At 39.2% G+C, this 13,465-nt stretch overlaps 1 protein-coding gene across 3 annotated transcripts in view; it reads left to right on the top strand.

The window, feature by feature from the left end:
• CYTH3 (cytohesin 3) overlaps positions 1-13,465 on the top strand; it is a 51,961-nt gene that overhangs the window by 17,155 nt on the left and 21,341 nt on the right. For 2 of the 3 annotated variants that reach the window (XM_063343242.1, XM_063343243.1), the window contains exons 2-4: positions 9,239-9,321; positions 9,885-9,949; positions 10,373-10,439. In XM_063343242.1, coding sequence (XP_063199312.1) covers positions 9,239-9,321; positions 9,885-9,949; positions 10,373-10,439 — 215 coding nt within the window. Of the gene's footprint in view, positions 1-9,204; positions 9,322-9,884; positions 9,950-10,372; positions 10,440-13,465 lie in introns of those variants that run through there. The other variant, XM_063343241.1, reaches the window with a different exon arrangement.

Below are 13,465 nucleotides of genomic sequence, written 5' to 3'. Positions count from 1 at the left end.
ACTAGTCATGGGCCCATCCAGCGCCTTTCCATCCCATTCTTTGTGTAATTCTGTGTAGTAATACACTACACTTCTCTGGGGCAAAATCATGAATGCCCCAAGTTAAAAGGTACATGCTGCTTCTATTCTGTGGCTTAAAAGATCTTACTCTTGGAAAGCCATTCCATCTACGCTTTTTAATTTCAGAATTTTCTCTTCCTGCTGCAGGGAAGCAAAATCCACTGCGCTTTTGCTGCCCTTTCTTTGCTCTGGAATGAGCGAAGGGTTTCAGTTGAATACGTGGTATCTGCAATGTGTCACTTAGCTATGCTAAGTGCGTACGTGGCCTGGTGATCTGTTCCTTTCGCCCCCCAGATACCGCTGAGGGGGAGCCCTGATTTCCTTCCCAGGCGCCACGTGAGCAGTGGCTCTTGTTCTGCATTGCAAGCGGATCCGTTATTTGCTGTCAGCTGTTACCCACGGTCTCTCCTGGTGTTATTGCTGGAGCATTCTTGCACTCGGGGATGCTAAAATTTCTTGTGACCTGGATCTTGCTATGAAAGCTAACAAAAGAAATTCAGAATTTGCAGACTTCTACTCTATAAAGCCTAACTTTTGTTTTATGCTTACTGTGATGTAATATACTATAAGCCTTTGCAAACGTCAGAGAAAATTTATTTGATTTCAGCTGTAGCACTGAGTAACCTGCCTATGTGTTTCTCGAGTTTTGCACATGTGAGTGCTCCATGGGGAGAAAATTATTACTGAGTTCTCCCAAAGTTGTTTATCTGTGAGACTCTGCCTTGCAGCATGTGTATTGAAGGGGGGGAGAAATAATTTGATTCTGTTTGACAGTGTTTTGTTGATCTGATGCAGTGTAAAGACAAGGCTTGAGGCTTCTTATTTTTTGGAAGGGCAGTATCCGTATTTATAGTGGTGGTGTTACTACACAAAGCTGAATCTGATCACCCCTCCCCATTACTTGCTGTGAGGAAAAGAAATCAGATGCAGTCACTGTGTTAAAAAGCTGAAAGCCAAGTAAGAGAATTTTTAAGGCAATATAAATGCACCACTGTTCCTAAAACAGCAGGACAATGCGAGATTGTGCATTTTTGCTTATGGTGCTTGGCACTGCGAAGTATTACATTTGTCCCACATTACTTCGATGTTACTGTTTTCCCTGTTGCAAGAGGACTATAATGCTGACAGTATAAGTGACAGCGTATAGCCGTAACACTGCAATCAGAATGGTGATTCACCAGATTTCTTGAACAGTAATTGGTAATTGGTGCTACTGAAGGCACATACTATCTTGGGTAGTATTTCCTGTATCTGTGCTACTCTGTTCACAACCCTCCCCAACACACATACCACTACAGTGTGACCAACATCTCCCTTTATCATTTCCACATTAGCTAGCATAAATTTTTTTCTGTGCTCCTTAATTATGCGTGGCCATGCATATTTTAACACTTTATATTATTAATGCAAGTATTAATGTATTTGGGTAAGAGACTTAGAATGTTAAGTTAAACTCGTCTTTCTTTTCATATTCAGTAATTTGTATTTACATGTTTTAGAAAGAAAAGTTGGCCTAGAAGCATCTTCTGATCTTGAAGCAAGAGTAGAGCAACTTCAAAAGAAAAATGCTTCTAAAAGGAAATCCACGCTTATCTATTTTTAATATCAGGTTGAACTACTTTCAGGATTTGGAGAATGCAGCCTGTAAGGGTGGGGTTTTGGGGCAGAGCGAAGCTGGTTTTAGGGCTGGCTGTCGTCGCGGGGTCGCTGTCTCCTGTCCCTCCCTGCCGGGGGTTTCTGCTGTGCCTGCCCTGTCGGCTTGGGCAGTTCTCTGGTCCCTCGGTGAAAGTATTTGGCCTGCCAAACTGGCAAAAAGCAAGCCCAGAAAAAAGCGGATCTGGGTAGGATGGTATATCCGGGAGCAGCAAGTGGTAAAGCGGCACAGGGAACAACTCGCTACCTGTGAGATCTCGCTCAGAGCTGGTCCCCCTCTGGTTTTTATTCTGTCTCCCCAAGTGATGCTCCTTTATTTGCTGGAAGGTGGCTCTTTTACCTTGTTGCTGCAAAACACTTGGCTTCCTAATGGAAATACATCAAAATGATGAAATAAGATACATTGTTGAGTGTAAGATGTAAAAGAGGCAAATGAAATGTAGTCGTGGCTTTCAGTACTGCTTGTTCATAAAAAGAACAGAGCATGGACATTAAAAAAGAAATACTCATTAACTTACTTACTGCTTTCAAATGGCAAATATCTGTGTCAATGGCATAATTAGGAACTAAAAAGCAAGGCAGGTGTCTCTCCCGTTCTTTCCGTGGGCATAGCTGTGTAGAAAGGTGAAGATCTGAGGGCTGCAAAGGGCCTGTTTGTGCTTCAGTGTGGCTGGAGGGCGGCCGCTGGCAGCGGGGTCAGAGCTCGTCCGGAGCCGTTACACGCTGCCGCTCCTGTTACCGACATTCCCGTCTGTAAATCCCATACCTGCGCTGCAGTCCTCTGCTGCAGCCCGCTCTTCTCTCGCCTTCAAAAAATGCAGTTGCTGTGGCTTCCAGACAGAAGCGTGTTCGCAGGTACCGCGGCGAGGCAGCACTCTGTGCGCGACCGCTGAAACCAAAGGGCTTTGGGGAGGCAGGCAAAGTGCGTGGATTGGGTTATTTTTTTCACCCTCCAAATCAGTGTTATCTGGACCCTGATTTTGCACAATTTTGGAACTGCCTATTTCGTGCTTGACTAGGGATGTTAACGCTAATTAAATTATGCATGGCTATTTGTGACCAGGACAAAAACATAATCTTGCCTTATTTGAAGTAATTCTTATGGATTATAATAAATACTGTTTGTTTTTTACAAGACATTATTTCACCCTTGGTCATGCAGTTACCCTGCTGTTTCTTTTCTTTACAGAATAAAAATGTATTTTGTTTTTCTAATCTTTTATGCTTTTGTTTGTTCTTTCAAAAAAAATATGATGAATGTAAATCACTGGTGTAATTAAACCTACCTTGCAGTGGAAGTTTAAAAAAAAAAAAAAATCTTAAAGATTTAGTGGGTCATGTCAGAGGGAAACTGTTTCCTCTAAATTCCTAAAAACATACTTTTATGTGGCAATAGGATTAATATCGTTAGGCTTTTTTTCCTCCGCGTATTATTAGAAGCCTAAAAGGACAATATCTTAACTATAACTAGCCTGTAAAGTATGTCCTTATCCTAGAGTGAAAAATGTTTTCAAGAACATCATCTTGTGGTGTGATTTCCAGCAGCTAAACAATGAGAACGATGGATGCGAGTTTGAGGTTCTCTGCTGGGTTTGGCCAGGGATGTGCTTTCTGGCCACAGCGTCTCTCGTGACTGAAAACCCTCAGAATAACTCTGCGAGCCGTGGACTCGGTCCTAAGTTCCTCCTACCACTGACTGGTAACTTTTGTGTGCGAAAGGATATTCTGTACAGGATTATTTCCCTCTTAATGGGAAGTGTGATCGCTCTGGTGCTACAACATGTTCAGCAGTGACTAAATGGCAAAGATAATAGTTAAAGGAAGGAAGCAACCAAATCCAGCTGGTTTTATTGATTGAATTTAATGCAGGTATAGTTTGGTTTTGTACTGTGAGATAAATCTGTTCAGGAGGATGTCTTCCTACAAAAACCTCTATGGAATTTTTAATAGCCACAAGTGGTCACAGCTTTATTTGTACATCTCGTCTGAAAGCTGGAAAATGTTCCTATAATTACGTTTAAAAAAAAAAAAGAGTGTGTAGGGAGAAAGGCAGAGAGAATAGCCTGAGAATATCCGCTGAGGCAAATGTCCTGAGACAGTCAGATTTGTTCTCAGAGATGAATGTGTATTATTTTAAATACAGAAGAAACATGTCTACCCATTTGGTGTAGGGGCGAGGATAGGTTTGTTTAGTTTTAAGCCTCGCATTGTGTAAATATCTTTGCTTGCAAGATGTTTGAAGTGCAGCAAAATTAAATTCCATGTAATTGTTCTTTGCTTGGAATGGAAATACTTAACACCACCAGTTTGGGGCTGACACGGAAGAAGGAAAATATTTATCTTTATGAAACCAGAAAGTTAGTTGAGCAATGAGAGTCAGGGAGTTGTGTTGCTTCATAAGTGGGGTTACAGAATTAGTGTTTTATCTGTCGTTAGATGCCTGCTTTCTGCTGCCTGTGGGTTGTTTTACTGTGTCCCCTTGAGAGACCGAACTCCGAAGTCAGTTGAGGTGGTGGAGTGAGATGGCGTTACACCTTGGCTGGGGGTTGCCAGTCGAGGGGCTCATGAGTAACAACAAATTTAAACGTGGGAGTTTTGGTTCGTGTAATACCATTGGAGAGCTGGAAAGGATTTAATTTTTGCCACTGAAAAAGATGACGGTATCAGGGGTATGGACTCGGAAAGGACTAGATTTCTGTCTGCTAATATGGGATTTGCTCCTCTTTTTCACTAACCTGGGGGACTTCCTTTGCAAGCTGATCACTTGCAGTGCTTTCTCAACCTGGAAAAGACTTTCTTTTGGTTTTTTTGGTGCCTCCTTGCTCAAAAATGCTTCTTATGTCATAAATGTCAGAGTTCTGGGCTAATGCTGTTGTTCGGATACTGTGCGTGTGTTGACAGTAGTAGAAAATTATTTAACAAAGTGACATCACTGACTTCTGTGGCAAGCTGCAGTTTGGGTTTTGTTTGTTTTTCTAACACATTTATTACCTGTTTTAAAAGCATGTATTCCAGTAAGTGTTTGTTTACAGGAAATTAATTTAAGTACATTTAGGTCAGTTACAGTAGTTGAACAGAGATAGGCCAGTTGGAATACGTTTTTTTTATTATTATTATTTTTTAATACTGGTGGCAGTAGGAGTAATATTGGTAGCAACATATATGGTGGTGTGGTTTTGTCTCTTACTGCCTGGCTGAGAATATAATTTGTAATTTCAACAACTTTGTTCCTCTTAAATATATTGACTTTCTATTTAGTGGTAGTTGAAACTGTGAAGTTTTAGAAAAAGGAAATGCTCTCCCTTTAAGCTAAAAGGTTTTCACACAAATGATTTACCTTAGTACATTGTCTTTATTTCAAGATTAGAAGATAGCATGAAAGCATGCTGCAACTGCAGTTTGTTCACGATACTGAAATGCTTTTGTTCTTATCTAGTAGTTAAATTTCATGCTAACTCCTCCCATCCTGTCTACTTTGTGTTTAGAATTGGTGAAAGACAAAAAACTTGGAAATGGCTCAGAGAGGACAGCTAGAAAATGTGTCTGGCAGAACAAATACGTAATACGTGCTCTACGAGCTCTTCTGCGTGGAGGATTATGTGAACACAAGGTTAGGAAAAGCAAAAGTGTTCTCGCTGCTGAAGTAAAAAAAATGGCTTATGGAAGGGGTCTTGCCAGGGCAGATCATCACTTGTCACTTATCTGCAATATTTGCTTGTTACTGTAAAGGTGTTTTAATGCAGTGTTGTTATTTTTTTGGCCGTTTTTGATCTCCCTGCTTGCCATGAGTCTAACATCAGCCTTGATGCCAAACATTTCAACTGTCGTTTTCAAATTTTTTGAACAAAAAAAAAGAATATTTTTTTCTTTTCAAACTGGAAGTAACTCAAAGTGCTAGTTCTGTTTTCCAAGAACACCTGGGCACCACAGCTCTGCAGGCTTGCTTTCTAAAGAAAACCGTTTTCAGGCTCTTACGGTGGTCCCTGCGGTGCAGGTTGTGTGAGGCACCTCCTGTTCAAGTGGGAAGGACTGGTTGCCATTGGAGTCTATCCTTGAGGAAATGTGTTATCTGTTTGGAAGTAGGATGTAGGATTTTTAATGTTTTCTAGGGTTTTTTGAGTCATTAGGGATCAATGAAAAGCAAAGAGTAATTGACATGAAAAACGCAGAGTAGATCCTTACTTTTCCTTACTTGTAAAGGAAAAGGTTTAACTAATGGCGATGGCGAGTGCCCTTTTTGTGTTGGTGGGTCTGGGTTTTTTTTGGTTTGGTTGGTTTTGGGGTTTTTGGGGATGTGGTTGTTTTATTCCCCCCCCCCTTTTGTTTTGGTGCAATTGATTATCTTCCATTCTTTCTTTTCTTTCAGGTAAGGTAGGCACATCCCAGTGTTCATATTTCAAAAGCCTTTGTTGAAATACAGAAATATTGTTAAATTTTGTTTTAAGACAGGATCAAAACAACAGGGACAATAGGCATAAAGTCATGTAGCCTCCTGGAACGGACACCTTCAGCCTCTGGGGTTGCAGGCTGAAGTGCCACATATAGTCTCTTAAGTACCTTTTTTTGGTGACTTCACCTTCCCATTGATACATTTTCTCATCAGCGTGAAGAGCAGTGCTGGAGAAGGCAGGCAATCAAGATACACAACCAACAGAAGGATGAGAATAAGGCAAACCTCTCCAATGTCTCGCAGATCTGCCAGTTTCTGGTGGCGACAGGGCAGTGCATGTAGGAGGCGTCCTGAGCAGTCAGTTGCTCCTCCTCTGTGCTGGTGGTGTATCTGAGTACCAGTAAGATATTGACTATAGCAGTAGTTTCTGGTAGCTGAGCGCTACTGTAGCCCACGCTCAGTTGTATTGTGGTTCTTTTATTCTTATCAAAAGATACTGTAATCTTTCGTCTCTGATATTAATACCGTTATTTAAAGATGTTGCATTAATGTGCAGTTTTCTCTAAGTGCTGTCTCCAATGTGCACTCCAAGTGCAGGATTTTCTTTTCCAGCAGACTTTTCTTGTCTTGCATCTGGCAGATAGATGCTTGATGTTGTTTCCTAATGCAAAAGGCAGTCTGACTCCGTTTAGTTTATTTCCTTTTTGTCTAACAGCATCATTAATTATACTGCGAGGGTTGTCTCTGTGTTGCAGCTGTGATCAGAGGGAAGGAAAAAACACAGCAGACAGTCTTGGGGTGCTGTAGGAGAAGGATTGAGGTGTCTCATTTCTTTTCTTTGGTGGGTTGCTTGAGCATAGAAAACTGTCACAATCTGTGTTGATTCCAAATAGCAATTTCCCTTGTTGTAGATATTCCAGACCTGTCCCAAGGACCTTTCACTGCATGGTAACGTAAGGGAGAAGAAACTGCAGTACCACTCACTGGCTTTCTGCTTTGGGAAGAGTTTATGATAGCACTTAATCCAGGGTGTGTTGGTTTTTTGTTTTGTTTGTTTGTTTTTTTTTTTGTTTTTTTTTTTTTTTAATTCAACTTGAAGAAAAATCAAGCACCATCCATGAATTCTAAATATTTAATGCTTAAAGATTATTTTCTGTTTCCGTTCTGATTAGTATTTCCAGTTGCCAACAAAGATGAGAGTTATCAAAATGTCTGTCGTGGCAAAAAATTAAAAAATTAAGAACTCTTACAAATACTGGCATTGCAGAATTTTAATCTGACTTCATCTACTGATGTAATACTGCAAAAACGCTTTAAGGATACTTGAGTGTACTTCCTAGCGAAGACAGTGAGTGATGATACACTGTTTGCCTTTTTAATAATCAACATTGAGTAACAGTCTTAATTTTCTTTATTGTCAGTCTGCAGTTAACTAATTGGAATATTTGTGCTGTGTGTATGTATATAGTATAGTCATAAAATCTCTTGAGTTTTGATGATTTAAGATGTTAGAGTATACGTGTAAGACAGATGTGATGTAGGCACACGTATTTGTAAGGTCTGATGTGAAAAGAACCTTATGGGTATTTGGATACAAAGGATTTTTAGGAGTGAGTGGGTTTCTGATGAGATGAAGGGAGAAAGCAGGTAAACATATTGAAGTCTGGTATTCGTTCAGCAGAAGACTGTCATTTCCTAAACTGAAAGTAATTTAATCATGTTTGTATCTGGAGTAGTTAAATGAGATCATTTGCCATAATTACTTCATGTCTAACAAGGTCTGTTGCCATTTGGATTTTATGTTATGATTTGAATCCTAAAAAAGGAAGGAGCTTAACCACTGGATGTTGAAAATAATCAATATATTTAATTATTAAGATTTGAACAGAGGGTGTGTTTCAGATGCGTCTTTAAAAATCTCCTGCTAAAAGCCTTTGTTTGTGATCCTGTTGCTGCAGTCTGTGACACAAAGGAGCAGCTTTGGCCATCCCAAATGACTGCTTTTGGTTTGTGTTGCTGTTGGGGCAGAACCATTTCAATATCTTAAGGATTGTTTTTGTTGTTCGGTTTTACTGAGCTGGAAGGAAAAGCTGCTGTCTAATTAGGGAGCTGTTTAGGAGAAAGTGGGTAGCGTTAGAACTGTCTTCGTAGGACCGTTGCAAATGAGGTGAATATTTGTGGTTGACGTCTAGTGCTGTAGGAGTGAATGACAGTGATCTCTGCCCAAAGAAGTTTCTTGCTAGGGAAAACCTAGTTGCTCCAGAAAAGCAGAGGTTTTGTGTGAGTAACCTCAGACCCCAGGGAAGGGGCTGCAGAGTGACAGCCGTGGCCCTTGCAGGAGCACGTGTGCGTCTGCGCTACCAAGCCATTCTTACTTGATGTAGCATAGCCACGGAGACACCTGAAATGGCCCTAAGTGCTTCAGACTCACTTAAATGATGTTGTACAAAAACATAAGTTTGTGATACGCTGCGTTAAGTAACTGATTCCGACTGTGTATTTGTTTGTATGTCCTACTGACGGCAAGTATTTGCTGTTACGGATGTTAGTATTGTACTTAACCTGCATCTCTGCTCTACAAAGCAACCAGGTGAAGGGGGACTGCTAAAATTCTGATGTTGTTTGATATCAACACCAGGATACACACCTTGGTAATGAGTTCTGTATAGCTTTGGCTTTTCTCTGGCTTTTTTCCTGGAAAGATAGTCACAGAATCATAGAATGGTTCAGGTGTCTTGCGAATCGTAATTCTTTTGCAGGAAGAATTTTGGTCTGTTACTGAAACAACTGGAAAGATATCAGACTTAGATTTGGCTCTACAGCTTAATTGCCAAATTCTACCACATATTATATGATAACAAGTTCCCTTTGTTTCTCTAGCTTTCTTTTGAAAGATAGTTTCTGTCCATAGTAATTCATTCAATTACTTATGATTTTATGAAGTACAATTCCAATACATTAGGTTTGGGGTTTGTTTTTTGTTTGTTTGGTGTTTTTTTCTGAAAATGATCCCAGCTAAAAAAAAAATCTGTCAGGTTTCATGTGAACTTACTTTTCTTAATCAGGTTTATTCAGTTTTCTGTGATGAGATATGTTTGCAAATGCTAAAAGACTGTATGTTTTGCTCTATTTCAGTGCCTGATGACCTCTCCATAGAAGAAAGAGAAGAGCTTTTAAATATTCGTCGCAGGAAAAAAGAACTGATTGATGACATTGAGGTAATTGATTTATCTGTAAAGGTCCTTAGAAGACTCCTTCAGTAGACAGAGTTACAGTAAACCGCATACCTAGGTATGAATTCCAGGTAGCGTTTTTAAAAGCATATAAATGGCTTAAGCTAAATCTTACTGATAACGAATAGGATTTATGCATCATTTGTGTGCTCTTAAAAATGCTGTCTTCTGTGTTTATGTAATGCAATACGTACACACTTGACTTGTGTAATCAAGAACTCATTAAACAGCAGGTTTGCATACGGGATCAGAGTGAGTGAGAAATCTGGGTCAAGAAATCTTATGCTGAAATCGGTAATGGCAATTTGGTCCTGATGCTCTGACATGAGCACACACTGTGAGTTCAGAGACATGGGTTTGACAGTTGTTCAGTTGTGGTAAAATCTTTAAGCTAAATATCTAAGGAAGCCATAAGATTCATCGCTTTTCTTCAGGTGAGTAGCAAATATTAGAAAATAAAGCCTAATTGATTGTATTAATAATATGATACATGATTTCAAAAAGTGTTTTAACGTAGGTTAACATATTGTCCTTCCTTCTTTTGGCAGAGATTAAAATTTGAAATTGCTGAGGTTATGACAGAAATTGATAATCTGACTAGTGTAGAAGAAAGGTAAGTAATGCTGACATATGGACGTGATTCAGGGAGACCTTGGAACAGGTCTTCCAGGAATAGCAAATGAAAATAGCTTTATCACGCTAAACAAATATTGTATCACCTTTATTCAGTCTGTTATAAAGTCTGTAAAGCCTGACTTCATGCTGTTCAGGTGCGTCATTCATTTGGATGGAGAGTATGTTGGATAGAAAGTAATATTTTAGACTGTCCAATTGGTAATGGTATAGTTCTCGGAGACTGCAATCACTTGAAAGAATTGAAAATAGTAATTTCCCCCTTGTAAAATGAATGTCTTGTTTTTGTAATAGAAAATACAAAGTAACCAATATATAAATTAAAAGAAACTCATGCAGAAGTTGTTTTTGTAAAAGAGCAACTGGTAAGTGATTGTTGTTGTTTCTTTTTCTCCATGTGTAGCAAAACTACACAAAGAAATAAGCAAATAGCCATGGGAAGGAAGAAATTCAACATGGACCCTAAGAAGGTAGAGAATTTTATTTTTTTTCCCCACTTGTCAGGAATCAAGTTCCTGCTTGTAATATGCTCTATGACAAATACAGTCGTGTTTTCTTAAGAAAACATTTCTGTTACTGTAAGTTCACAGGCCTTATTTGTACATCCTGTAGCACACTGAGCAGAGGGTTAAATTAGAAGCAGTCATCTAGTCGTTTGACAGTCATGTGTGCTTTTTTCGCTTAAGCAAACCTTTTTTGATAATGGAGGTTATTTATCAACAGTCAAATATGCCAGGTATTGATTGAGCTGGCTTGCAGAAAGATGATTTATACCTGATAGAGGTGTTCTATGTTGATATGCCAAATGTAATTCTAAAAATATTTTAATGTTTGGTTATTAGTGAGGCCATTTTTTTATGCCCTCCTATCTTTGTCTCTTTGAAAATACCTTTAACATGTTGTTTTTTAATTTGTTCCCATGTAGACTTTTAGATTTGCATATGTAATTTCTGTTTGTGAAAAAGGCATGTATGAACATTTGTCTGTTTGTATAGATGTATACGTGTACCTATATGACTTGCACAAACCCCTGCAGGTAGAAACTTGGTTACCCATTAAAGAAGTCTCCCATGCATTTAGCCAAGAAGTAGTTCATTTCTCTGTGGCGCCTCTGCTTTTCTTAAATAATTGGTAACTTTCTGGAAAATTCAGGGACCTGCACGTGCTCTTACAGACCTCCCCTGGTATATTTAAAAAAGCTGCTTTGGCATATTTGACATTTAGCCTTTACTTTTCATTTTACATCCTTCTTGCTTTGTTTTACTGCCTTCTATTGTTTGTTCTTGGGATTTCATTTTGAATTTGTGAAGAGTCCTCTTTAAGGTCTTTTTAGAAATTGCTTAGCATTTGTTTTTCTGTGTTAGTTGTTGACATGTTTATTTTCTTGTATTGAATTTAGTTACGTTTTGCTGGCTCTTCTGTAATATTCCAAGTTCAGTGACGGCTGCTGTTCTTCAGGCTGTTTTCAGTTTACCAGAAACACTCAAGTACTTTGAGAGACAAAACATTTTTGAGTTACTGACCATGTCTTCTATTTTTAATTTCCATTTTGGTGACTCTCTGACTTGGGTTCTGTTGAGGGCAGAATACCCCCAATATCCTTACAGTTTGCTGTTGTCCTCCAGCGCTCTATCCTAGAAGTCTGTGGCAAAGTCACAGCGTGATGTCAGATGCTTTCATTCCAACGTTAACTATTTTTTGTTACTGTTCTTGTTGGATGAAATTATTTCTATAAATAGCTGCTGTGGCCGCATTGCTGTGCACCATAATTTAAACGTGGCAAACAGACTTACAGTACTAATTTCTTAATAATGAGTTGGTGGTGGCCTGCAGTAGCTGGCGGCTCTGAAGCTAGACCAGCTTGTTGTTCGCAGCTGCTGCTTTGAATTACAGGCAGCTAAAATATATGTACTTCTGATCTTGTGAGAGTTAACTTGGGGTCATTGCAAAAAGGATGCTTTTCGTTCACAAGTGGGAGGGAAGGTGGCCTCCGGGTTAGGAATGAGAGAGAACTGGGGTAAGAATACATGCGCTGAATCCCCCAAGTATTCTTTAAAGCCACATAACAGAGTTCTGATGTTTTCATATTAGCAGGAAAACAGTGAGGTAATTTTCTTTTACCATTTTTGTTTGAAGTCCTTGACATTTTCTCGCGTGTAACCCACCTATCTGTAGAGCAATCTCCCTGCCCCCACCCAGAAAACCCCCATTCAGAATATCTGTTTTGTGCAGTTACGTGGTGCGATAAATAGCGCGTACCTCGCTGTCTGGATCTGGTAGCTGGTGTGGGAAGGGCTGTAAGGGTAAAGTTTGTAAATGGCTTCAAGAATCCCCGTGCAGGGACACACGGCTTGAGCTGCAGCTCTGGAAGTCAGTTCTGCCTGCGTCGGGCCCGGAGAATGAATTCTCTCTGACAGAGGCAGGGTTAAAGTAACTGCAAAATTTGTAATTAAGTTACTGTACAAGCTCTGAAATTAAAAGCAGATTTCATTGCACTGACTTAAAAAAAAATAAAATCTATGCAATATTTGTAGTCAATATTGAATATTTCTCTGGCCATGAATTTTGTGTGGGGAGGTCAGACGAGTACAGCTGTCTCCAGTCTCCGCAGTCTGCAGAAAGAAGATTTGCATCAAGACACAAGATAGCGTAGGAGTTGATGGGGATTTGGCTGACCTATTTTACCATTTATTCCAGACGCTGGAGTTGTTGTCCCAGACAAATTCCTTTTCCTGTCTATTTGACTTCTGGTCCTTTAACATCTTAAGAATAAAAAAGAAAAAAACAGGGGAAAAAAAATCCAGAGAAAGGAAAATGAAATTGATTTTTGTAGTATGTTAAAGTATCTGCTTCTACACATAGAAATTTGTTTTCTGTGCTTCTAGTCATGTCCGTTATTCTTTTCAGTAACTTGTACAACTTCTTATAACCTGTTCTGGACAGTCTGTTTACACTGAGCGTGAATAATGCGGTCCAGGGGTTGAACAAGGGAATCTGCAACTGCTGTTCCTGATGTTTGCTGGGGGAAGGTTCTCTGTTGGTTGACAGAGCTGAGAAAGCTTTTTGAGTAACTTGGTGTGGGGAAAAAACATCGTGTTTCATAGTCAGATTAATTTCTTGTACAAATAGTTACCAAATAAGCTTTGAAGGGATCGTTGCTGAGGAAAGCTGAGCTATGTCTCCTTCAAGGTAAAATGGATATATATTCTTTGCAATGAAATCATCTGTGTTCTGAAATGACTTATAAAAATATTAAGTTGTCAGAGTCAGAATACCGGCCTGTCATTGAAATTAAGTTTTCAAATGATGATAAAATTGTTTTGAGAGAATTGCATTCCAGACTTTTTTTTTTTTTTTAAGAAAAAAGAGCTTCAAGCCTTATAACATCACAGTTCATTTTATTTCTTAAATTAGGTCATAAATTTGACTTTTTTTTGTCAGGCAGGTAATAATTTCATTATAAAAACCCAGAATCAGCCAAACGGAAGGATAATTA

Source organism: Chroicocephalus ridibundus, chromosome 8 (assembly GCF_963924245.1).
Source record: "Chroicocephalus ridibundus chromosome 8, bChrRid1.1, whole genome shotgun sequence".
NCBI classification, from domain to species: Eukaryota; Metazoa; Chordata; class Aves; order Charadriiformes; family Laridae; genus Chroicocephalus; species Chroicocephalus ridibundus.
Note: the sequence above shows the minus strand (reverse complement) of the source record. Positions and strands in the feature narration are given on the sequence as shown.